The sequence below is a fragment of the Lichenostomus cassidix genome, unplaced genomic scaffold, assembly GCF_008360975.1.
Source record: "Lichenostomus cassidix isolate B80296 unplaced genomic scaffold, HeHo_3.0 HiC_scaffold_34, whole genome shotgun sequence".
NCBI lineage: Eukaryota > Metazoa > Chordata > Aves > Passeriformes > Meliphagidae > Lichenostomus > Lichenostomus cassidix.
Window position 1 is genome coordinate 492379 of NW_028147431.1, and position 25441 is coordinate 517819.

At 60.2% G+C, this 25441-nt stretch overlaps 4 protein-coding genes and 2 long non-coding RNA genes across 8 annotated transcripts; 3 read left to right on the plus strand and 3 right to left on the minus strand.

Annotated features, from left to right (window-relative positions):
* The first annotated feature begins 483 nt into the window (after positions 1 to 483).
* ACHE (acetylcholinesterase (Yt blood group)) lies at positions 484 to 8812 on the plus strand. The gene is made up of 4 exons (XM_085045109.1): positions 484 to 539; positions 3886 to 5467; positions 7094 to 7260; positions 8206 to 8812. The coding sequence occupies exons 2-4, from the start codon at positions 3897 to 3899 to the stop codon at positions 8325 to 8327; spliced, it is 1860 nt and encodes a 619-aa protein (XP_084901235.1). The 5' UTR covers positions 484 to 539; positions 3886 to 3896; the 3' UTR covers positions 8328 to 8812.
* Positions 8813 to 8924: 112 nt separating this feature from the next.
* BACC1 (BPTF associated chromatin complex component 1) lies at positions 8925 to 14173 on the minus strand. Of its 3 annotated transcripts, none has more exons than XM_085045121.1 (6): positions 14014 to 14173; positions 12567 to 12661; positions 9990 to 10091; positions 9729 to 9898; positions 9171 to 9263; positions 8925 to 9071 (listed from the first exon to the last, which is right to left on the minus strand). In XM_085045121.1, exons 1-6 carry the CDS (start codon positions 14032 to 14034, stop codon positions 9067 to 9069), a joined length of 486 nt encoding a protein of 161 aa, XP_084901247.1. In that variant the 5' UTR covers positions 14035 to 14173; the 3' UTR covers positions 8925 to 9066. The 3 variants fall into 3 exon arrangements, with proteins under 3 accessions (XP_084901247.1, XP_084901246.1, XP_084901248.1); XM_085045120.1 differs by having other exon boundaries at positions 8925 to 9074; XM_085045122.1 differs by lacking the exon at positions 9990 to 10091 and having other exon boundaries at positions 8925 to 9074.
* On the plus strand, positions 11215 to 11542 carry LOC146423062 (uncharacterized). Its single transcript, XR_014847665.1, has 2 exons — positions 11215 to 11285; positions 11512 to 11542. It is a non-coding gene; the product is annotated as an uncharacterized LOC146423062 (long non-coding RNA).
* Positions 12684 to 13691, minus strand: LOC146423063 (uncharacterized). Its single transcript, XR_014847659.1, has 3 exons — positions 13223 to 13691; positions 12923 to 13039; positions 12684 to 12861 (listed from the first exon to the last, which is right to left on the minus strand). It is a non-coding gene; the product is annotated as an uncharacterized LOC146423063 (long non-coding RNA).
* Positions 14174 to 14330: 157 nt separating the features above from the next.
* On the minus strand, positions 14331 to 17513 carry RNASEK (ribonuclease K). The gene is made up of 3 exons (XM_085045129.1): positions 17293 to 17513; positions 15720 to 15799; positions 14331 to 14634 (listed from the first exon to the last, which is right to left on the minus strand). Exons 1-3 carry the CDS (start codon positions 17368 to 17370, stop codon positions 14496 to 14498), a joined length of 297 nt encoding a protein of 98 aa, XP_084901255.1. The 5' UTR covers positions 17371 to 17513; the 3' UTR covers positions 14331 to 14495.
* A 1307-nt stretch (positions 17514 to 18820) lies between these two features.
* On the plus strand, positions 18821 to 24676 carry LOC146423065 (solute carrier family 2, facilitated glucose transporter member 4-like). Its single transcript, XM_085045059.1, has 5 exons — positions 18821 to 18866; positions 20933 to 21076; positions 22885 to 23045; positions 23756 to 23880; positions 24546 to 24676. The coding sequence occupies exons 1-5, from the start codon at positions 18828 to 18830 to the stop codon at positions 24674 to 24676; spliced, it is 600 nt and encodes a 199-aa protein (XP_084901185.1). The 5' UTR covers positions 18821 to 18827.
* Positions 24677 to 25441: the final 765 nt, after the last annotated feature.

The following is a 25441-nucleotide window of genomic DNA, read 5'->3' on the forward strand; positions in this document are numbered from 1 at the left end:
GTGACACACCTGGGGGTGCCCCTGTCACACCTAAATCCCTAATTCCTCCCCTCCAAATCCCCCAAATTTCCCAAAATCACCTCAAAATCACCCAATTCCCCCCAAAATCCCCAAATTCCACCCCAAAATCCTCCCAAAATCCCCCCTGAATCCCCCAAATTCCCCGAAATCCCCCCAAAATCCTCCCAAAATTCCCCCAATCCCCCCAAATTCCCCGAAATCCCCCAAAAACCCCCAAAATCCCCCAAATCCCCAAACCCCCTAAATCCCCCAAATTCCCCCCCAAATCATTCAAATCCGCTCAAATTGTTCAAATTTCCCCAAATTTCCCCCAAAATCCCGCGGGGGGAGGGGATGTTTATCGCTCAGCTCATCCTCCTCGCCCCCCCCCCAGCGCGGGGGGAGGGGCAGCGCTGCCGCAGGGGGGAGGGGCAGCTCCTTTAGCCCCTCCCCCTCCCTCCCCCAGCCCTAAACCTCCCCTCCCCCGGTATTTTCCAGACGTCGGGAGGAGAAGCGACGCAGGAGCAGCGGAGCGAGGGGTCTCGTGCCGCCCCTCCCCCACCCCGAGCGACCCCTCCCCTCCCCACCCCGGGACCCCCGAGACCCCTGCCCATCGCCCCTCCCAACCCCCACCCCCCAGCCGTGACCTGCATTCGGCGGCATCGCCCTCCCCCACCCCAGTCACCCCCAAATCCGCCCCTCCCCCACCCCATATCACCCCCATCGCCCCCTCCCCCACCCCAAATCCGCCCCTCCCCCACCCCTCATCACCCCAACTCATCACCCCACATCGCCCTCCCCACCCCGTCAACCCCCAAATCCGCCCCCTCCCCCACCAGACACCCCACGCCCCTCTCACCCCAGAACTCCCCTCTACCCCCTCCCCAACCCTCATCACCCCCAACTCATCACCCCACATCGCCCCCCCCCAGCACCCCCAAATCTGCCCCCTCCCCACCCCAGTGACCCCAAATCCGCCCCTCCCCACCCATCACCCCCCATCGCCCTCCCCCACCCCATGACCCCCAAATCTGCCCCTCCCCCACCCCGGAGCCCCCAATTCATCACCCCACAATCCGCCCCTCCCCCACCCTCATCACCCCCAATCTGCCCCTCCCCCACCTTGGGTACCACTTTGGGGGTGGGGGAGGGGAAAAAAGGGGCGTGGCTCGGTGGGGGGAGGGGTCGCTGTGGGTCCCTATGGGATCTATAGGGGATGGGGGGAGGGAGGAGCCGCTATAGGATCTATAGGGATCTATAGGATCTATAGGGGATCTATAGGGGATCTATAGGGGATCTATAGGGATCAATAGGATCTATAGGGAATCTATAGGGCTGAGCATCTCCCTATAGATCTATAGGGCATGGGGGGGAGGAGTTCCTATAGGATCTATAGGGTCTATAGGGATTGATATGGATCTATAGGGATCAATAGGACAAACAACACACCCCAAACAACAAAACCAAACAACAAAAAACAAATGGATCTATAAGGATCTATAGGGATCTATAGGGTATATAGGGAATCTATAGGGCTGAGCATCTCCCTATAGATCTATAGGGATTACAAGGGTCCCTATGGGGCAGGGGGTTCCCTATGGGATCTATAGGGGATGGGGGGAGGGAGGAGCCGCTATAGGATCTATAGGGATCTATAGGATCTATAGGGAATCTATCGGGCTGAGCATCTCCCTATAGATCTATAGGGATCACGAGGGTCCCTATGGGGCAGGGGGTTCCCCATGGGATCTGTAGGAATCTATAGGGTTTCTAGGGATTGATGTGGATCTATAGGATCTATAGGGATCTATAGGGTATACAGAGATCTATAGGGCTGAGCATCTCCCTATAGGATCTATAGGGGATGGGTGGAGAAAAGGATCCTATGGGGCTTCCCTGGGGATCTATAGGGGATGGGAGGGAGGGGTCGCTGTGGGGCAGGCGGTCCCTATGGGATCTATAGGGGATGGGTTGCTATAGGATCGATAGGGATCTGTAGGATCTATAGGGATCTATAGGGTCTATAGGATCTATAGGATCAATAGGTTCTATAGGAATCTATAGGATCTATAGGGATCTAGAGTGTCTATAGGGATCTATAGGGATCTATAGGGATCTATAGGGTCTATAGGGATCTATAGGGCTGAGCATCTCCCTGTGATCCTATAGGGACTGGCAGGATCCCTATGGGGCAGGGGGTTCCCTATGGGATCTATAGGGGATGGGAGGGAGGGGTCACTGTGGGGCTTGGGGGGGTTTCTATAGGGCTGGATCTCCCTGTGGATCTATAGGGGTCGGGAGGGTCCCTATAGGGCAGGGAGGGTCCCTATAGGACCGGATCTATAGGGCTGAGCATCTCCCTATGGATCTATAGGGTCGGGGGGCGGGGCTCCCTATGGGCGGGGCTTTGTGGGGCGGGGCTGGGGGTCCCTATGGATCTATAGGGGCGGGGGGGGGTTTCTATAGGGCCGGGAGTTCCCTATGGATCTATAGGGGCTGTGGTGGTCTCTATAGGGCCAGGGGGGTTTCTATAGGGCCAGGAAGGTCTCTATAGGGGCTGGGGGGGGTCTCTAAAGGGCTGGGGGTTCCTATGGATCTATAGGGCCAGGATGGTCTCTATAGGGTCAGGGGGTTTCTATAGGGCTGAGGGAGTTTCTATAGGGCCAAGATGATCTCTATAGGGTCAGGGGGGTCTCTATAGGGCCGGGAAGGTCCCTATAGGGTCAGGGTGGTCCCTACGGATCTATAGGGCCAAGGGGTCCCTATAGGGCCAAGTTTCCCCCCCTCTCCCCCCCTCCCACCTCCGGCTGCTTCCGGCCGGGAATTTTTGGGACTATTTTGGGATCAACCACCTGCCCCATGGGGGGGAGAGGGAGGGGCGCGGGGGTCCCTATGGGGGCACTGGGAGGGACTGGGAGGGACTCTGGGGGGTCCCACGTCCCTGGGGGGGTCTCCCAAAAATTGGGGAGGGGTCCTGATGGCCCTGAGGGGGTCCCATAGAAGTGAGGAAACCCCAATTCCACGAGTGTCCCCCAAAATCCCACCCAGTTGGGGTCCCCAAACCCCCCCATAACCCCCCCAAATCCCACCTGATTGGGGTCCCCAAAGCCCCCCAAAATGCCCCCAAATCCCACCTAACTGAAGACCCCCAAACCCCCCTAAGAGCCCCCCAATTCCCACCCATCTGGGGTCCCCAAATTCCCCTGAGAATCCCCCAAATCCCATCCAATTAACTCCCCCAACCCCCCCGTGACCTCCCCCAAATCCCACTTAATTTGGGTCACCAAACCCCCAAAATTCCTCCAAATCCCACCAAACTGGGGACCCCAAACCCCTATAACCCAGTAACCCCTCCCAAATCCCACCACATCTGGGTCCCCAAACTCCCAGGACCCCCCAAATCCCACCTAATTGAGGACCCCAAACCCCCTTAGAGTTCCCAAATCCCACCCTATTGAGACCCCCAAACTGCCCTATAACCCCCCAGTAACCCCAAATCCCACCCACTTTGGGTTCCCAAACCCCGAGAGTCCCTCAAATCCCACCCTATTGGAGACCCCCAAACCCCTATAACCCCCCAGTAACCCCCCAAATCCCACCCAATTTGGGTCCCAACCCCTGAGAGTCCCCCAAATCCCACCCAACTGAGGACCCCCAAACCCCTATAACCCTCCAGTAACCCCCAGAATCCCACCCATCTGGGGTCCCCAACCCCTGAGAATCCCCCAAATCCCACCCAGTTGGGATCCCCAAACCCCGAGAGTTCCCAAATCCCACCCAACTGCGGACCCCAAACCATCACCTAACCCCCCAAACCCCCCAGGACCCCCAAACCCCAAACTGGTGTCCCCAATCCCCGTGACTCTCTTCTCTCTCTCTCCGCAGCCTCCGCCGCCATGGGGGTCCGTCCATCCCAACACGCCGCCCCCTCCCCACCCTCCCCGCTCCCCTCCCACCTCTTCCTCCCCCTCCTCCTCCTCCTCCTCCTCCTCTCCCCCTCCCAGGCCGCCGATGACCTCGTTGTCCCCACCTTGTCCGGCGCCGTCCGCGGTTTCCACGTGTCCGCCGGTCCCTCCTCCCGCGTGGCCGCATTTTTGGGGATCCCCTACGCCGAGCCCCCCCTGGGCCCCCTGCGCTTCGCCCCTCCGCGCCCCGCCCGGCCCTGGACGGGGGTCCTGGACGCTTTCTCCCACCCCCACGCGTGTTTCCAGCCGGTCGACACGATGTTCCCGGGCTTCGGCGGCTCCGAGATGTGGAACCCCAACCGGGAGATGAGCGAGGACTGTTTGTACCTCAACATCTGGGCTCCGGTTCCGCGGCCCAAGGCGCCGGCGCCCGTGCTGGTGTGGATTTACGGCGGAGGTTTCTACAGCGGCGCCGCCTCGCTCGACGTCTACGACGGGCGGTTCCTGGCGGCGGCCGAGGAGGTCCTGGTGGTCTCCATGAATTACCGCGTGGGCGCTTTGGGTTTCCTGGCGCTGCCCGGTCACCCCGAAGCCCCCGGCAACGTGGGGCTGCTGGACCAGCGGTTGGCGCTGCGCTGGGTCCAGGCGAACATCGCGGCGTTCGGCGGCGATCCCGCCTCGGTCACACTGTTCGGGGAGAGCGCCGGCGCGGCCTCGGTGGGGCTTCACCTGCTGTCGGGGGGCAGCCGCGCCCTGTTCCGCCGCGCCGTGCTGCAGAGCGGCTCTCCCAACGGGCCCTGGGCCACCGTGGGGGCGGCGGAGGGCCGGCGGCGAGCGGCGCGGCTGGGCCGGCTGGTGGGCTGCGGCGGGGTGGGCGCCGGCGGGGCGGTGACCAACGAGACCGAGCTGCTGGGTTGTCTCCGCGCCGCCGCGCCGCCGCAGCTGGTGGAGCACGAAGCCGCCGTGCTGCCCCAGCAGGGAGTGTTCCGCTTCGCCTTCGTGCCCGTGGTGGACGGGGAGTTCCTGGCCGACACCCCCGAGGCGCTGCTGGGCGGTCAGGGTCGCCCCGAGGCCGAGGTGCTGCTGGGCGCCGTGCAGGACGAAGGCACCTATTTCCTGGTGTACGGCGTGCCCGGCTTCGGCAAGGACAACGAGAGCCTCATCAGCCGCGAGGAGTTCCTGGGCGGCGTGAGGCTGGGCGTGCCGCAGGCCAACGAGCTGGCGGCCGAGGCCGTGGTGCTGCAGTACACCGACTGGCTGGACCAGGACAACCCCGTGAAGAACCGCGAGGCGCTGGACGACATCGTGGGTGACCACAACGTGGTCTGTCCGCTGATGCACTTCGCCCAGCGCTGGGCGGAGCGCGGCGGCACGGTGTTCGCCTACCTGTTTGACCACCGAGCGTCCAACCTGCTGTGGCCGCCCTGGATGGGTGTTCCTCACGGCTATGAGATCGAGTTCGTGTTCGGGCAGCCCCTGAACCCCGGGCTGAACTACACGGCCGAGGAGGAGGCGCTGAGCCGGCGCATCATGAGATATTGGGGCAACTTCGCCCGCACAGGGTATGGGGAGCGGGGAGGGACGGCGGGAGAGGGAGGGAGGGATGGACACGGATGGACGTGGGGTGGATGGAGGGATGGATGGACAGATGGACAGATGGATGGATGGACAGATGGACATGGACAGATGGATGGATGGATGGACAGATGGATGGATGGATGAACGGATGGATGACAGATTGACATGGATGGACAGATGGACATGGACAGATGGATGGATGGATGGAGGAATGGACATGGATGGAGGAATGGACATGGATGGATGGAAGGATGGATGGACAGATGGACATAGATGGATGGATGATGGATGGAGAGATGGATGGATGGATGACAGATGGACATGGATGGATGGATGGATGGACAGATGGACATAGATGGATGGATGGATGGACAGATGGACATGGACAGATGGATGGTTGATGGATGGAGGGATGGACAGGGATGGATGGATGGAGGATGGATGGATGGATGACGGATGGATGGACAGATGGACATGGACAGATGGATGGATGATGGATGGACATGGATGGATGGATGGACAGATGGATTGATGGATGATGGATGGATTGATGGATGAGGATGGAGGGATGAACAGTGGAAAGGAAGGAGAGGGACACAGAGCCATGGAGAGATGGAAGTTCAGGGAAGGGAAAGAAGGGAAGGAGAGAAGGCCATGGAGGTGGTTGGAGGGATGGGATGGATGGGTTGAATGAGCTGGGATAGGACAGTTGGGATGGGTTGAGATGAATGAGTTTAGATGCGATGAGTCGGGCTGGGATAAATTGGATTGGGTTGGGATGTTTTGGGTTAAATCAATTGACCAGTTGGGATTGAGCTGAGTTAGTTCGGGTGGATTGGGTTGGGATTGAGTTCGGATATGATGGGTTGAGATGAGTTTTGTTGTGTTGGGTGAGTTTGGTTCAGTTGGGATGTGATAGGTAGGGTTGAGTTGGGATGAATTGAGTTGGGTAGAGTTGGGTTGAGTTAGGATGAGGTGAGTTGGACTGTGATGGGTCTGGATGAATTGTGTTGGGTTGAGTTGTGTTGGGTTGTGGTGTTGAGTTAGGATGAGTTGGGATGAGTTGGGCTGGATTGGGTTGAGTTGGGTTAGGATGGGCTGGATGACTCTGGTTGGGATTGAGTTCAGTGAGTTGCGTTGAGCTGTGTTGGATGCGTTCGTTTGGGTTGGGATGTGTTGAGTTGGGTTGAGATTGAGTTGAGTGAGTTGAATTGGGTTGGGATGGGTTGGGTTGTGTTGGGTTGAGTGGGTTGGGTTGAGTTGGGATTAGTTGAGCTGAGTTGGATTAAGTTGGGTTGGAATGAATTAAGTTGGGTTGGGTTGAGTTGGGTTGGGTTGAGTGGGTCGAGATGAGTTGGGTTGGATTGGTTTGGGTTGAGTTGGGTTGAGTTGGGTTGGATTGGTTTGGGTCGAATTGAGTTGAGTTGGGTTGGATTGGGTTGACTTGAGTTGGGTTGGGTTGGTTTGGGTCAAATTGAGTTGAGTTGGGTTGGTTTGGGTCAAATTGAGTTGAGTTGGGTTGGTTTGGGTCGAATTGAGTTGGGTTGAGTTGGGTCAGTTTGAGTTCCACCACCACCACGCTGACCGGCCGTGCCGTCCCGGCGCCGCAGGGACCCCAACGAGCCATCGGAACAGGAGCGGCGCTGGCCGTCCTACACGGCGGCCGGACAGAGCTACGCCCGGCTCAACGCGCGGCCGCTCGCCGTGGCTCAGGGCCTGCGCGCCCAGGCCTGCGCCTTCTGGACACGCTTCCTGCCCAAGCTGCTCAACGTCACCGGTGAGGGGACACCGGGGGGACATTGGGGACACCGGGGACATGGGGATATGGAGACATGCGGAGGTGGAGACATTTGGGAACATGGAGGGACATGGGGATATGGAGACATTGGGACAAGGAGACATAGGGGACACCAGGGGGACATTGGGGACATCAGGGATATTGAGGGAGATGGTGGGGCTATGGAGATATGGGGAGGTGGGGACATGGAGGGACATTGGGGACATGGAGGGACATGGGGATATGGAGACATTGGGACAAGGAGACATTGGGGACATTGGGGACACTGGGGGGACACCAGGGACACTGTGGGGACATCTGGGACATGGAGGGACATAGAGATATGAAGACATGGGGAGGTGGAGACATGGAGGGACATGGTGGGGAAGGAACACAGAAGGGACCTGGGGACATGGAGGGACATGGGGACATTGGGGGACACAAGAAAGTGGGGAGGTGGCACCAGGAAAGTGGGACACAGATGTTGGGATGGAGGGACATCAAGGACACTGGGGGGACATGGAGGGACATGGGGACACCGGGACGACACCGGGAGGACATCGGGGAGGTGACACCAGGGAGGTGGGACATGGCCATGGGAGATGAAGGGACATCAAGGCCATGGAAAATGTGGGACATTTGGGGTGGATTTTAGCAGCTTTAGGGTGGTTTCTGGGGGTTTTTAGGGTGGTTTCTGGGGGTTTTTGGGATCCCCAGTTCCGATTTCGGGGTCCCCGTGCTGATTTGGGGTTTTCCAGCCCCAATGGAGCAGGTGGAGCACCAGTGGCACCTGGAATTTTGGGTGGATTTGGGCAGATTTGGGCTATTTTGGGCAGATTTGGGGTATTTTGGGCCAGTTCTGGGGGGTTTTAGGGTGGTTTCTGGGGGTTTTTGGGGTCCCCGGTTCCGATTTCGGGGTCCCCGCGCTGATTTGGGGTTTTCCAGGCCCGATGGAGGAAGCAGAGCGGCAGTGGCGCCTGGAATTTCACCGCTGGAGTTCCTACATGATGCGCTGGAAGAGCCAATTCGAGCTCTACAGCCGCCAGGAGCGCTGCCAGCCCCTATAGGGCACCCCAAAAACCTCCCAGGACACCCCAAAAACCTGCCCAGGACATCCCAAAACCCACCCGGGACACCCCAAAACCTCATCCGTACCTCTAGGAACCCCCTGGGTCCCAAAATCCATGTGGAAATCCCTCTGGAACCCCAAAACTCTGGGAAACCTTTCCCCAAAAGTCCGCGATCATCCCTTGCAGGGACACCCCAAAACCACCTGGGGCACCCCAAAACCCACCCGGAGCACCCCAAAATATTTATCTTCACCCCAAAATCCATATAACCCCAAAAATCCTCCTCTGATATCCCAAAAATGCCTTCCAGGAACCCCAAAATCAACTTTAGACACCCCAAAATCTCTCCCAGACACCCCAAAACCTCCAGGTCAGCCCGAATTCCCCCCAAAATCGACCCCAAAACCACCAGGGCCCCCCAAATTTGGGGGTTCCCCTTTCCCCCCCCCACAGTGTCACCCCAATAAAGGCTCAAACCCAAACCTGGCTCTGGGGGGAACCCCAAAAATGGGAGGGAAATTTGAGGGAGGGAAACTCCAAAATTACTGGTGGGACCCCAAAATTTGGGGGGAGACACAAAAAAAGAGGCGGGGACAAAGGGGGGACACCCCAAAATTTTATTGGGGGGTGATAAAGGGGGAAATTTGGGGGTTCGGGGAGTCCCGAGGGGGATTTTGGGGGGTCCAGGGGTTTGGGGTCTCCCCAAAATTTGGGGGGGTCCGGGGGAGTTCTGACTTCAGGCTGCTGGAAAAAGGGAAATGGGTGAGGGGAAGTCCCAGAACCCCCCAAATTCTGGGGGGAATCCCCAAAATTTTTGGGGTTTTGGGGTTTTTGCCATACCCTGGTCGAAGTTCAGCTTTTTGGGGGGAGGATCCCCAAATCCCTCGACGTCCACGAGGTCCCCGGGGGGGTCGGAGTCGCTCGGGGGGGGCTCTGGGGGGACCCCGAAATTAATTTTGGGGACCCCAAAATTAGAAGAGGCGAGCCCAAAATTGACTAGGGAGGGTCAGGGTTTGGATAGGAAGCACGGGGGGAACCCCAAAAATTAAAGGGGAAGGTCGAGGGGACCCCAAAATTAATAAGGGGGGATTGGGGAGGGGATGGGGACAATGGGGGGACCCCAAAAATTAAAGGAGAGGGTCCAAAAGACCCCAAAATTAAAGGGAGGGACCAAAGGGAACCCAAAATTGACAAGCGGGCTTCAGGATTTGGATGGGAATCATGGGGGAACCCCAAAAATCAAAGGGTGGGGTCAGGGAGGATTTGGGGACAATGGGAGGATCCCCAAAATTAAACGGGGAAGCAGAGGGACCCCAAAAATAACTAGGGGGTCACCAGGATGAAAAGAGAAGGAAAACACCCCAAAAAAACCCCCAAAAAACCCTCAAAATTCATTACCTGCCACCTTCAGCTTCTTCCCGGGGGGCCCGGGGGTGTCGTGGGGGGTTCCCCCCGATGCCGGGGGAGCTTTTCGGGGTCCCTTTTTGGGGGAGTCGGCGGCGGGGGGAGGCAGGGGGACGCCGCTGTCCTCGTAGGCTTTGCGCTTGGCCGCCGCCTTCAGCTGCGCCCTGGGGGGGTTCGGGGGTGACCCGGGGGGGGTTTTGGGGGGGCTGGGGGGGGCAAGACCCCCAAAAAACCCCCCCAGGACCCCCCCCTTACACCGTGCGGTCCTTGATGAGGGCGCTGAGGCGGTTGAGGTCCTCCCCGAATCGGGACACAGCCCCGCGGAGCAGCGCCAGCTCCGGCTCCGTCCAGCGGGACCTGGGGTTTGGGGGGGAATCCCGGGAATTTGGGGGGGAATCCCGGGAATTTGGGGAAGATTTGGAGAGGTTTTGGGGGGATCTGGGGGGATTTGAGGGGATTTCAGGGTTTTTTTGGCGTTTCAGAAACTCCCCAAATCGGGACACAGCCCCGCCGAGCAGCGCCAGCTCCGGCTCCGTCCAGCGGGACCTGGGGTTTGGGGGGGAATCCTGCGAATTTGGGGGGAATCCCGGGAATTTGGGGGGAATCCCGGGAATTCGGGGGGTCCTGGAAGGAGTTTGGGGGGGATCTGGGAAGGTTTGGGGGGGTTTGAGGGGGTTTTGGGGTGGTTAAGGAACTCCCCAAATCGGGACACAGCCCCGCGGAGCAGCGCCAGCTCCGGCTCAGTCCAGCACGACCTGGAGTTTGGGGAGGAATCCCGGGAATTTGGGGGGTTTGGAGCGGATTTGGGAGGGTTTGGAGGATCCTGGAAGGAGTTTGGGGTGGATCTGGGGAGATTTTGGGGGGTTTGAGGGGGTATGAGGGGGCCTCAGGAACTCCCCAAATCGAGAAACAGCCCCTCGGAGCAGCGCCAGCTCCGGCTCTGTCCAGCCCGACTTGGCGGGAACCCGGGAATTTGGAGGGGAGTCCCGGGAATTTGGGGGTTTTGGGGGGTCCTGAAAGGAATTTGGCTGGGATTTGGGGTGGTTTTGGGAGGATCTGGGAGGATTTGATGGGATTTTGGGGGTGTTTGGGGTGGATCGGGAACTCCCCAAATTGGGACACTGCCCCTCAGAGCAGCGCCAGCTCCAGCTCTGTCCAGCCCGACCTGAGGTTTGGGGGGGAATCCCGAAAATTTGGGGGGGAATCCCGGGAATTTGGGGGATTTGGAGCCGATTTGGGGAGGTTTGGGGGGGATCTGGGGGGATTTGAGGGGGTTTGGGGGGTGTTTGGGGCGTTTCAGGAACTCCCCAAATCGGGACACAGCCCCGCCGAGCAGCGCCAGCTCCAAACCCGTCCAGCGGGACCTGGGGTTTGGGGAGGAATCCCGCGAATTTGGGGGTTTTGGGTGGGATTTGGGAGGGTTGGAAGACGATCTGGGGAGGTTTTGGGGTGGTTTTGGGGGGTTTGAGGGAGTTTTGAGGGGATTTGAGGTGGTTCCGGAACTCCCCAAATCGGGACACAGCCCCGCGGAGCAGCGCCAGCTCCAAACCCGTCCCGCAGGACCTGGGGTTTGGGGGGGAATCCCGGGAATTTGGGGGGCAATCCCACGAATTTGGGGGAGAATCCCGGGAATTTAGGGGATTTGAGGCCGATTTGGGGAGGTTTTGGGGGTATCTGGGGGGATTTGAGGGGGTTTTGGGTGTGTTTGGGGCGGTTCAGGAACTCCCCAAATCGGGGGACAGCCCCGTGGAGCAGAGCCAGCTCCGGCTCTGTCCAGCAGGACCTGGCGGGAACCCGGGAATTTGGGGGGGAATCCCGGGATTTGGGTGAAGCGGGAGGGAATTCGGAGGGGTCAGGAGGGAATTTGGGGGAGTCTAGAGGGGATTTGGGGTGGTCTTGGGGGTTCTGGAGGGGGTTTTGGGGGTCTAAAGGGGGTTTGGAATCGCGACACAGCGTCAGGGAGCAGCGATAGCTCAAAATCCGTCCAGGGGGTTGGGGGATTTGGGGAGATCTCGGGAATTTGGGGTGAATCCCGGGAATTTGGGGGGGTCAGGAAGACTTCGAGGGGTGTTTATGGGGTCTAGAAGGGATTTAGGAAGGTCAAGATCTCCCCCAGGAACCCCTCCAGACCCCCAAATCCCCGCCCGAACCCCCAAATCCCCCCAGGTCGCCCCAAAAACCCTCAAATCCCCACCATTGGGACCCCAAATTACCCCATGAGGACCCCAAATTCCCCCAGAAAAACCCCAAAACCCTCCCAAATCCTCCCCAATTCTTCCCAAATTCCACCCACGACCCTCCCAGACCCCCCCAAACCCCCCTGGATCCCCCAGAGACCCCCAAACCCCCCCAGATCTCCCCGTAAAGACCCTCCCCTCAAGCCCTCCCCAAATCTCCCCGAATTTCCCCCAAATCTCTCCAAATTTCCCCCAAATTCCATCCAAATCTTCCGGAATTCCCAAATCCCTCCCAGACCCCCCAAATACTCCCAATTCCCCTGACCCCAAAATCCCCCTGGGACCCCAAACCCTCACCCTGCGAAAGCTGTCAGTCCCGTGCAGCATCATCAGCTCAGGACCCCAAAACTCCAATCACCCCAATCCCCAAACCCAACCCCCAGACCCCCCCTCAGGACCCCCAAAATCCCCCAGGACCCCAAAATCCCTCACCCTGTGGGAAAGCTGTCAGTCCCAAGGTGCAGCTGCATGCAGCTCCCCAGGAACCCCAAAACTCCCCAAATTCACCCCAAATCTCCCCCAAATTCCCTCAAATCCCCCCCAGGACCCCCCCAGGACCCCCCAAATTCCCCCAGGACCCCCCAAATCCCCTCACCCCGCGGGGGAGGTGTCGGTCCCGGGGTGCAGCTGCATGGTCAGCTCCCCCAGGCGAGTGAAGGCAGCGCCGGCGGCCGAGAAGATCTCCCCGACCTGGGAAAATGGGCAAACTGGGAGAGACTGGGAGGGACTGGGAGGGACTGGGAGGGACTGGGGGGACACTGGGAACCTGAACTGGAAGGCAGAGCTGAACTGGGAGATGGACTGAGACCAGTAACACCTCACTGAGAACCAGACTGGGACCAGTATAGGGATTAAGACCCAAACTGGGACCAGTAACACCTCACTGAGACCTGAACTGGGAGCAGAAACACCTACTGAGACCGAAACTGGAACCAGTATAGTGACTAAAACCTGAACTGGGACCAGTAACACTTCACCAGGACCCAAACTGGGACCAGTATCACCTGACTGAGACCCAAACTGGGACCAGTAACTCCTCACTGAGACCCAAACTGGGACCAGTAACACCTCAGAGACCCAAACTGGAACCAGTATCGCAACTAAGACCTGAACTGGGGGCAGTAACACCTACTGAGATCTGAACTGGGACCAGTAACACTTCACTGACAACCAAACTGGGACCAGTATCGCCACTGAGACCTGAACTGGAACCAGTATAGGGATTAAGACCCAGACTGGGACCAGTAACACCTCACTGAGACCCAAACTGGGACCAGTATCGGGACTAAAACCTGAACTGGGACCAGTAACATCTCACTGAGACCCAGACTGGGAGCAGAACTGGAACTGGGAGCAGGACTGGGACCAGTACCAGGATCAAGACATGAACTGGGACCAGCAGCAGCCCACTGAGACCTAAACTGGGACCAGTAACACCTCACTGAGAGCCAAACTGGGACCAGTAACAACTCATTGGGACCTAAACTGGGACCAGTAACACCTACTGCGACCCAAACTGGGACCAGTAACTCCTCACTGAGACCCAAACTGGGACCAGTATAGGGACTAAAACCTGAACTGGGACCAGTAACACCTAACTGAGAGCCAAACTGGGACCAGTAACACCTCACCTGACCCAAACTGGGACCAGTAACACCTCACCTGACCCAAACTGGGACCAGTATCGCCACTAAGACCCAAACTGGGACAAGTAACACCTACTAAGACCTAAACTGGGAGCAGTATCACCTCACGGTGACCCAGACTGGCACCAGTACCGGTCTCCAGACCCGAACTGGGACCCAAACTGGGACCAGTAACCCCCGAACTGGTCCCGGACCCCCCGGAACCCCCCGAACCGCCCGGAACCCTCCGCGGGGGTCTCACCTCCCGCCGACCCCTCCCAGCACCGAACCGACCCGAACCGGACCGGAAGTGGCACCGAACCGGAAGTCGCTCCCTCAGCCCCAACCCCCCACTCATATCGCCAAAACCCCCCGAAAAAACCCCAAATCTCCCCAAAATCCCTTCCAATCGCTGACCTTAGTGGACGCTGAGGTCATGGCCGCCCTCCCCGGCCCCTCCGGCCGCCGCCGCCGCCGCTCCGGCTCCTCGATGGTGGCGGCGGGGGGAGGGGACGCTCTGCCCCGCGCGTCTCGCTGGTACAACGCCCTCACGAAGCCACGCCCCTTCGCCCTGATTGGCTCGCTCCGCTCCAACCCCGCCCACTTCCGCCTCCCGCGGCCGCTCCGCGCCGCCGTCTCGCTGCTCCCAGACCTCCAGCACCCCTAAAATCCTCATTTTTCCCCCCAAAAAACCTCATTTCCCCCACGATTTCCCCCAAAAACCACCCGCGGGATGGGCAGACAACACCACCGTTTATTATTCGAACCGGTCCGAACTGCTCTGCGCCGCTCCGGGCGGGAGAAAATTGGTCCTCCAACGTGGGGCGGATGAGGGATGGGGAGTGTATTTTGGGGGGAAAAAGGGGGTTTTTGGGGTCGCCGCGGGTTTTTGGGGTCTCTCAGCGCACCATGTACTCCTTGCGCTTGTTGAGGCGGGTCTGGCAGAGCGAGAAGCCGCCCAGCAGGGCGTAGAGCCCCGCGGCGATGAAGCAGTTGTAGCTGACCTGCTCGTAGAGGCTGTAGATGCGCTCGGGGCCGCTGCGGGGGGATCCAAAAGGGGATTTTTGGGGTTTTTTTGGGGGGTTTGAGGGGGTTTTGGGGGATTTAATGTGATTTAAGGGGGGTTTGGGGGTGTTAAAGTTGATTTAAGGGGAGATTTTGGGATGTTAAAGTTGGTTTAAAGGAGGTTTGGGGGTTTAAAGTTGATTTAAGGGAAGATTTCGGGGGTTAAAGTTGATTTAAGGGAAGATTTTGGGTTAAAGTTGATTTAAGGGGAGATTTGGGGGTCTGGGGTGGGTTTGGGGGATTAAAGGGGATTTAGGAGGAAGTTTGGGGTATTTAATGTGATTTAAGGGGAGATTTGGGGGATTAAAATTGATTTAAAGGGAGATTTCGGGGGTTAAAGTTGATTTAAGGGAAGATTTTGGGGGGTAAAAGTTGATTTAAGGGGAGATTTTGGGGATTAAAGTCGATTTAAGGGGATTTGGGGGGTTTAGGGTGCCATTTGGGGAATTAAATATGATTTAAGAGAAGATTTGGGGCATTTAATGTGATTTAAAGGGAGATTTTGGGGGTTAAAGTTGATTTAAGGGGGGATTGGGGAGTCTGGAGGGGATTTGGGGTGGACTAGACCCCAAAATCCCCCATGGAGACCCCAAAATCCTCCCACAGGAACCCTAAATCCCCCCTGAGAGACCCCAAATTCCCCCAAGGGAAACCCAAATCCCCCCAAAGTGACCCCAAATCCCCCCAGAGAGACCCCAAAACCACCCCAAATCTCCCTGAATCCCTACAAAACCCCCCAAAAAGACCCCCAAAAACCCAAATTCCCCCAAACCCCCCAAATCCCCCCAAACCCCCAAACCTCCCAAATCCCTCACCACCCTAAAACCCCTCAAATCCCCCCAAAACCCCTCAAATACCTCCAAAACCCCTAAAATCTCCCAAAAGACACCACAAAACTTGCCATAGAGACCCCAAAACCCCCCAAAATCCCCCCAAATCCCTCCCAGGGACCCCCCAGGACCCCCAAATCCCTCCCAGAGACCCCCAGGATCCCCAAATCCCTCCCAGAGATCCCCAGGACCCCCAAAATTCCCCAAAATTCCCTTTCCCAGGCTCACTCCTTGAAATCCTCCTCGGTGAAAGGAACGTCCTCGATGAGCACAGCTGAGTGAACGTTGAAAAAGATGCCCAGGAGCACCTGGGGGGGATTTTTGGGGTTTTTTTGGGGGGATTTGGGGTGAGGTGACCCCCCCCCGGGCTGCCCAACCCCCCCAAAATTCCCGTTTTTGGGATGGGGGAGGAGTTTGGGGTGAGTCAGGGGCAGCTGAGGGGAAGTTGAGGGGTGGAGGAAGGGTTGGGGGGATTTTTGAGGGGGTGAAAAAAATCCCAAAAGGATCCCCAAAATACCTTCGACCAACCCGGGACCCCCCAAGACCCCCCAAATCTTAGAGAAACCCTCCAGATCCCACAGAGAGACCCCCCAGGACCCCCCAAAACCACAGAGAGACCCCCCAAAACCACCCCAAATCCCTTCTCAGACCCTCAGGATCTCCAGGACTTTTCCCATTCCCCCTCACGACACTCCAAGTCACCCTCAAGACCCCCAAAACCCACCCAAAACACCCCCCAAGCCCCATAGGGACCCCAAATCCTTTCCCAGTTCCCTCAAAACCTCCTGTCAGCCCCTCAAGGATCTCCCAAACCCCCCTTAACTCCCCAAAAACCTCCCCAAACCCCCTGTGAGCCACCCAGAGACCCCTCAAAACCCCCCCGAACCCTCACAAGGACCCTCCAGGACCTTTCCTAGAGCCCCCTTAGCCCCCCAAAATCTCTCCAAACCGCCTGTCAACCCCACAGAATCCTCCCAAAAATCCCCCAAACCCTCACAAGGACCCTCCAGGACCTTTCTCAGAGCCCCCCGAGCTCCTCAAACCCCTCCATCCCCTCACGACTCCCTCACGATCCCCTCAGCCCCTCACGAACCCCTAAGGCTCTCTCCATCCTCTCATGACCCCCTCAGCCCCTCACGACCCCCTCAGTCTCCCCTCAGGCCCTCACGACCCCCTCAGGCTCCCCTCACGGCCCCCTCAGCCCCTCACGACCCTCTCAGAGCCCCCTCAGCCCCTCACGATCCCCTCAACCCCTCACGGCCCCCTCAGGTTGCCCTCAGCCCCTCAGGCTCCCCTCAGGCCCTCACAATCCCCTCAGTCTCCCCTCAACCCCACACAATCCCCTCAGACTTCCTTCACCCCCTCACGACACCCCTCAAGCTCCCCTCAGCCCCTCATGGCCCCCTCAGACTCCCTTTTACCTCACGACCCCTCAGCCCTCACGGCTCCCTCAGGCTCTCACACCCCTCAGCCCCTCAAGATCCCCTCAGTCTCCCCTCATGCCCTCAATCTCCCCTCAGCCCCTCACGGCCCCCTCAGTCCCTCACAATCCCCTCAGTCTCCTCTCAGCCCCTCACGATCCCTTCAGTCTGCCCTCAGCCCCTCATGATCCCCCCTCAGGCTCCCCTCAGCCCCTCACAATCCCCTCAGACTCCCTTCACCCCCTCACGACTCCCTCCATCCCCTCACGATCCCCTCAGTCTCCCCTCAGCCCCTCACGATCCCTTCAGTCTCCCCTCAGCCCCTCACGATTCCCTCAAGCTCCCCTCACGATCCCCTCAGTCTCCCCTCAGCCCCTCACCAGCATCACGACGCCCCAGGCGCTGAGGACGAGCCCGCAGGCCGCCATCTTGGGCCCGCAGCACAGCAGCGACACCATGGCGAGGGCCGGAAGGGTTTTTTGGGGAAGTTTTAGGGTTTTTTAGGGTTTTTTTGGAGGTTTCGGCGAGCGCGGAGCTCCCCCAGCCGCTGCTGCGGGGCCGGGCCGGCGCAGCTGACTGAGGCCACGCCCCCGTGCGTAGCCACGCCTCTCTGTGCGTAGCCACGCCCCCTGCAGGCAAACCACGCCCCCTCGGGTTGTTCCATTCCCACCCGCGGGGGGAGCCGCGGCGCTGATTGGCTGTAAGGCTGTCCCGAGGGGCGTGGCCTCGGTTTTGGCCACGCCCAGGAGGCCCACGCGTGTCCCCAGTGTCCCCTGGGTGTCCCCCGAGTGTCCCCTGGGTCCCTGTCGCCGCCTGTCCCCTCCTGTCCCCGCCGGTTCCCGCCGGGCTCTGTCCCAACCGGGTCCTCCCCGCCCTCCCGTGACGTCACTCGCGACGTCACGCGCGACACCGAGTCACCCCGGGGTGTCCCCAGCGTGTCCCCAACCCCCCCCCGCCACCAAAAGGGTTCAGATTTCCAAATCGGGGCTCTCGCTCTTTCAAGTCCCCTCCCCCTCGGGTCACATTGAGGTGACATTTCGGGGGGAGCTAAAAATAGCCCCAGCACGCGCCCGCCCCTCCCCCCACCCCCCCCGGGGGGGGACAAACCGGGATATCCCCCCCCCAGGAGCGGGGGAGGGGCGGTGACGTCACGCCGCCGTTTTAGGGCAAAACCGGCCGAAACGGGGGGAGGGGCCGCGCGCGGGGTGGGGGAGGGGCGGGGTCAGCCCAGGCCGAGGGGGGAGGGGCAGACGGCGCCCCTCCCCCCCCAAACATCGCCCCCTCCCCACCCCCTCCCGGTGTCCCCGAACAGCCCCAAAAAGCCCGCGGAGGGGGCGTGGCTACGCGCGGGGGGCGTGGCGGAGGGCGGTGGGTGTGGCGGGGGTGGGCGTGGCTTTCCCCCAAGCCCCGCCCCCCCGCCCCCCGGAGGCGCCGCAGACCCCCGGGACCCCCAAGAGCCGCCGCCGCCTCCGGAGCCGCTCCCGCCCGGCCGCTGGGGGGCGCCCTTCAGCCGCCCCTCCCCCACCCCGCTGACCCCTCCCCCCAACCCCCCCCGCGACCCCCGGACAGCCCCCCTGAAGAACTGACCCCCAAGTGACCCCTCCGGCCAGCCCCGGCTGACCCCCACTGACCCCCCAAAATAACTGACCGCCGGCTGACCCTCCGACCCCCGACCCCTAATTAACCCCAATTAACCCCTAACTAACCCCTAATTAACTCCCCGACCCCAATTAACCCCGACCCCAACTGACCTCCCCTCAATTCCCCATTCCCCTAATTCCCCACTAACTTTTAATTAACTCCACCACCCCCCAGCCCCACAACCCAGCCCCTCCCCCCGGGCACCCGGGGCTCCTCCTCCCCTCCGCCATAATTAATTCACCAACTAATTAAAACCACCACTAATCCGGCCCCCATGCCCAGGGGGTTCCAGCAGATCCAGGAGGAGGAGGAGGTACGGGGAGGGGCGATTTTGGGGAGGGGTCGCGATGGGGGAGGGGCGGAGGGGGTGGGGGGAGGGGCGGGGGGGAGCTCAGGACCCCCAAATTCCCCTCCGGGACCCCAAAATCTCCCCTCCTCCCCCCCCGCACCGCAGGACTTTCCCAAATAAGGGGAATTTTCTCTCCCGCGTGCTGCCGGGGGGGGTGGGGGGAGGGGCTCATATCGCGATAGCGGCGGCGAAAGAGACCCCCGGGGGGTTCCCCTCCCCCCACCAGGGGTCGGGGAGGGTCTGGTGGGGGGGGAGGGGCGGATCGAGCCCCCCGAGGGGGCGGGGCGGGGGTGGGGGGGAGGGCGGGATCCGCCCGCCCTCCTGCCCATCCCCCACCACGCCCCTCCCCCTCAGCCAACCCCCCAGCCCATCCCACCCCCTCCGGACCCCCAAATTCCCACCCAGCCCATCCCCAACCCCTGAACCCCATCTCGACCCCCAAATCCCCCAAGATGATCAAAACCCACAGACCCAAATTCCCCACCAAACGAACTTTAAGGGTTTCCCAAACTTAAGGATTTCCCCAAACTTTAGGGGATCCCACAAACTCCTGACCCTCCCAGAAGCATTTTTGGGCCCCCCACCCCTGACCCCCTAAATCCCACTGACCCCCCGGACACCCCAAGATGACCAAAACGCCCCGACCCCAATTTCCCCCATTAAACAAACTTTAAAGATCCCAAACTTTACGGATTTCCCAAACTTCAAGAGATCCCCAAACTCTGACCCCAGAAGCTTTTCTCTGGGGTCTCCTCTGACCCCAAATCCCACTGACCCCCAGAACTCCCCCAGCCACCCACAAGATGACCGAAACACCCCCCGACCCCCAATTCCCATTAACGGACTTGGCGATTTCCCCAAACTTTAAAGATTCCCAAATTTTAAGGATTTCCCCAAACTCTGACCGCCCTATAAACATTTTGAGTTCCCCGTGACCCCCAAATCCCCTGACTCCCCCAGACCCCTGCCGGACCCCCTCAAGATGACCAAAACGCCCCCCGACCCCAATTTCCCCCCATTAAACGAACTTTAAGGGATTTCCCCAAACTTTACGGATTTCCCCCAAACTTCAAGGGGATCCCCCAAAATCTGACCGCCCTGGAAGATTTTTTGGGGTCTCCCCCCGACCCCTGAGCCCCTAAATCCCACTGACCTCCCCTGATCCCCCCCGGATCCCCCCGGACCCTCCCAAGATGACCTAAACGCCCCCAGACCCAAATTTACCCCCATTAAACGAACTTCAAGGGATTTCCCCAAACTTTAAGGATTTCCCCCAAAACTTCAAGGGGATCCCCCAAACTCTGACACCCCTATAAACGTTTTTGGGGTCTCCCCCGACCCCTGACCCTCCCAAATCCCCTGACTCCCGACCTCCCCAAAATGACCACAAAACGCCCCGAACCCCAATCCCCCCCATTAAACAAACTTCAAGGGATTTCCCCAAACTTTACGGATTTCCCCCAAACCAAAGGGATCCCCCAAAATCTGACCCCTCAGAAGAATTTTTGGGGTCTCCCCTGACCCCTAAATTACCTCCGACCCCCAGACCCCCCGGACCCCCCCAAGATGACCAAACGCCCCCGACCCAAATTTCCCCCATTAAACAAACTTCAAGGGATTTCCCAAACTTTAAGGATTTCCCAAACACACCAAAACTTCAAGGGGATCCCCAAAACACCCCCAACACCCCACCCCACCCCCCCCCCACCCCCCCACCCCCACCCCAACCAAAACCCCCCACCCCCAACCCCCAAAACAAACAAACCCAAACACAACCCCAAACACACCCCAAACTCTGACACCCCTATAAACATTTTGGGGTCTCCCCCCGACCCCCCCAAATCCCACTGACCCCCCGGACCCCCACCGGACTCCCCAGGGGACCAAAACGCCCGCAGACCCAAATTCCTCCCCACTAAACAAGATTTAAGGGATTTTCCCAAACTTTACGGATTTCCCCCAAACTTTAGGGGATCCCCCAAACTCTGACCGCCCTGTAAACATTTTTGGGGTCTCCCCGTGCCCCCCAGGAGGATGAGGGGGGTCTCCCCTCGGGCCCGGGGGGCTCTCCCCCCGCCGCGCTGACCCCCGCGCTCGCCCTCACGGTGTTCGCCGCCTCGCTGAGCTCGCTGGCCTTTGGCTACAACATCGGCGTCATCAACGCGCCCCAAAAGGTACCGCGGCGACCCCAAAACCACCGCGAGGGACCCCAAAATATCGAGGGGACACCCCGGATCAGGAGGGAAGCCCCCAGACCCCGAGGAAGCCCCCAGACCCAATTGGTGCCCCCGGGTGATTCCCAAATCCCTGAGAAATCCCAAATTTCTGGGAGATCCCAAATGTCGGGAAGGACCCCAAAACCTTTGGAGAGACCCCAAAATCCTGGGAGGGACCCCAAAATCCAGAGGGGACATCCCGGATCAAGAGGGAAGCCCCCAGACCCTGAGGGAAGCCCCCAGACCCAATTAGTGCACCTGCGGGATTCCCAAATCGCTGAGAAATCCCAAATTTCTGGGAGATCCCAATTGTCGGGAGGGACCCCAAAACCTTTGGAGAGACCCCAAAATCCTGGGAGGGACCCCAAAATATCCAGGGGACATCCCGGACCCCGAGGGAAGCCCCCAGACCGCAGGAGAAGCCCCCAGACCCAATTGGTGCCCCTGGGCAATTCCCAAATCGCTGAGAAATCCCAAACTGCTGGGAGATCCCAATTGTCGGGAGCGACCCCAAAACCACAAGAAAGACCCCAAAATGCTGGGAGGGACCCCAAAACGTTTGGGGGGACCCCAAAATACCGAAGGGACATCCCGGATCAGGAGGGAATCCCCCAGACCACGCGGGAAGCCCCCAGACCCAATAAGTGCACTTACTATTGGGTGATTCCCAAATCGCTGAGACATCCCAAACTTCTGGGAGATCCCAAATGTCGGGAGGGATCCTAAAACCCCCTGGAGGGACCCCAAAATATTGGGAGTGACCCCAAAATCCAGAGGGGACATCCTGGATCAGGAGGGAATCCCCCAGACCCTGAGAGAAGCCCCCAGACCCAATTGGTGCCCCCGGGCGATTCCCAAATCGCTGAGAAATCCCAAACCTGACGGAAGTTGCCCCCTCCCCAAAATTTGGTGTCCCCCTCCCCAAAATTGGGGTGCCCCGGGGGGGTCTCCCCTCCATGAGTGGGGTGTCCGCCCATCCACGGGCGCCCCCTCCCCAAATTCGGGTGTCCCGGGGGGTTCCTCTCCTCAGGGCGGTTGACCCCTCCCCAAATTGGGATTCCCACTCCCCAAATCCGGCCGCCCCCTCCCCAAATTCCGGTACCCCGGGGGGTTCCCCTCCTCAGGGTGGTCGCCCCCCCCCGCCCGCACGCCCCCTCCCCAAATTCAGGTGCCCCACAAGGGGTCCCTCCTCCACCAATAGCTCCTCGGGGTGGTTGCCCCCTCCCCAAATTGGGATGCCCAAACCTCAAATTCGGGTGCCCCTCCCCACAAATGGGCGTTTCCCCCCCGCACGCCCCCTCCCCAAATTGGGATTCCCACTCCCCAAATCCGGCCCCCCCCTCCCCAAATTGGGATACCCCGGGGGCTTCCCCTCCTCAGGGCGGTTGACCCCTCCCCAAATTGGGATTCCCACTCCCCAAATCGGGGCGCCCCCTCCCCAAATTGGGATGCCCCGGGGGGGTTCCCCTCCTCAGGGCAGTTGCCCCCTCCCCAAATTGGAGCGCCCCCTCCTCAAATTCCGGTACCCCGGGGGGTTCTCCCCCTCAGGGTGGTCGCCCCCACCCCCGCACGCCCCCTCCCCAAATTGGAGCGCCACCTCCCCAATTTGGGATGCCCCGGGGGGGTTCCCCTCCTCAGGGCGGTTGCCCCCTCCCCAAATTGGAGCGCCCCCTCCCCAAATTCCGGTACCCCGGGGGGTTCCCATCCTCACGGTGGTCCCCCCACCCCCGCACGCCCCCTCCCCAACCCGGCCGCCCCCTCCCCAGGTGCTGGAGGCAGAGTACAACGCCACCTGGGCCCGGCGCTGGGGGTCTCCGCCGCCCCCCCAGACCATCTCGCTGCTCTGGGCTCTGTCGGTCGCCATCTTCTCCGTGGGGGGGATGGGCACCGCCCTGGCCGGGGGGGCTTTGGCTGATAGGCTGGGCAGGTAAAGGGGGCGGGGCTTGGGGGGGAGGGGCAGAGGGTGGGGCTTGATGGGGAGGGAGGGCGGGGCTTAATGTGGAGGGCGGGGCTTGGAGGGGCAGGGAAGGGGAGGAAAAAGGGGAGAAGGGGTGGAGCTTAATGGGGTGGAGCAGAGTGGGCGGAGCTTAATGGGGAGGGGAAGAGAGCGGGAAAGGGGTGGAGCTTAACAGGGTGGGGCAGAGTGGGTGTGGCTTAATGGGACAGGGAGGGCGGGGCTTGAAGGGGAGGGGGTGTGGAAGGGGCGGGGAGGGGGAGGAGGAAAAGGGGAGGAGAAAGGAAGGGGTGGAGCTTAATGGGGTGTGGAAGAGTGGGCGTGGCTTAACAGGGAGGGGCAGGGAGGGCGGAGCTTGATGGGAGGGGCAGGGGAGGGGCGAAGAGAGAGGGGAAAGGGGTGGAGCTTAATGGGGTGGGGCAGAGTGGGCGGGGCTTAATGGGGGAAGGGGTGGAGCTTAATGGGGTGGGGCAGAGTGGGCGTGGCTTAAGGGGAGGGGCAGGGAGGGCGGGGCTTGCATTGGGGGCAATAGAGAGGGTGTGGCTTAAGGCGGGGCCAGAAAGGGGTGGAGCCTCGGGGGTGCAGAGGGGGCGGGGCTTAATTGGATGTGGGGAAGTGGGCGTGGCCACATCTGCATAAAACAAGGGGCGTGGCCACCTCCATTAGCCCCTCCCCTCTCCCAGGAAAGGCGCCCTATTGGCTACCAACGGCCTGGCCGTGGTGGGCGGGGCCTTGATGGGCGGGGCCAAGCTGGGCCCCACCTACACCCTCATCATCATTGGTCGCTTCATCGTCGGCGCCTACTCAGGTACCGCCCACCTGGGGGCGTGGCCACGTCTGGGAGGGGCGTGGCCTGCTCTGACTCCACCCCCCTGGGCTGGTTTTGGTGCTGCTGAGGGATTTGGGGTGAATTTTGGGGGGATTTGGGTGGGTTTGAAACATTGGGATGGATTTTTGGGGAGAATTTTTGGGATTCGGGTGGAATTTTAAGGGAATTCGGGTGGGTTTGAAGAAGATTTCGGGGAGAATTTTTGGGATTCGGGTGGAGTTTTGGGGCAGAACTCCCGAATTTTGGGTCCCCCCAGCCTCTCCCGGGTGGATTTTTGGGAATCCTGAAGAATTTGGGATAAATTCGAAGCCAATTTTAGCCCCATTTGAAGCAGATTTTCATGAATTTCGAGGAATTTTGGGGGGAATTTCAGGATTTGGGATTTCGGGAGCGATTTTAGGGGATTTGGGATTTCGGGCGGGAATTCGGGGGAGCAATTCCCAAATTTTCCACCCAGGAATTCCCTAATTCCCCCAGGTGGATTTAGAGTCAATTTGGAGAAATCTCAATGCTATTTTTTGGGATTTTAGGCCAATTTTGAGGCGATTTTCACCAAAATTTCGGGGTTTTTTGGGGATCCCTCCCCCTCCCCGGGTGGGTGTGGCCCGGGTGGGCGTGGCCATCCCTGACCCCGCCCCCCGCAGGGCTGGTTTCGGTGCTCGTGCCGCTCTACGTGGGGGAGGTGGCGCCGCTGAAGCTCCGGGGGGCTCTGGGGACTCTGCACCAGCTCGGCATCGTCCTCGGCATCCTGGGGGCGCAGGTGGGCGGGGCCTGAGGTGGGCGGGGCCTGGTGGGCGTGGCTTGATGGTGGGAGGGGATTGGTGGGCGTGGCTTGAGGGGGAGGAGTCATTGTGGGGTCTTGGGTTTGGGGAGCATTAAGGACACTTTGGAGTCCTGGGGGCGCAGGTGGGCGTGGCCTGGGGGTGGGCGTGGTCTGGTGGGTGGGCGTGGTCTGAGGTGGGCGTGGTCTGGGTGGGAGAGGCTTGGGTGGGCGTGGCTTGAGGGGGAGGGGTTGGTTGGAATTTTGGGTTGGGAGAGCATTGGTGGGCTTTGGTGTCCTGGGGGGTACAGGTGGGCGTGGCTGGATGGTGGGCGTGGTATGATGGGTGGGCGTGGCCTGGATGGGCGTGGCTTTAGTGGGAGGGGTTATTTGGGCGTGGCTTGAGTGGGAGGAGTCAATAGGGGGTTTGGATTTGGGAACTTTGGGGACCTTTTGGTGTCCTGGAGGCACGGGTGGGCGTGGTCTGATGGGTGGGCGTGGCCTTGGGGCGTGGCTTGGGTGGGAGGAGTCAGTGTGGGCGTGGCTTGAGTGGGAGGGGTCAATAAGAAATTTGGATTTGGGAACATCGAGGACAGTTTGGTGTCCTGGGGGTGCAGGTGGGCGTGGCCTGGAGGGTGGGCGTGGCCCGGGTGGGTGTGGCTTGAAGGTGGGAGGTACCTGAGTGGGCGTGGCTTGAGGGGGAGGAGTCAGTGGGGGGTCCTTGGTTTGGGGGGCTTTGGGGATCTGGGGGGTGCAGGTGGGCGGAGCTTGGGGTGGGCG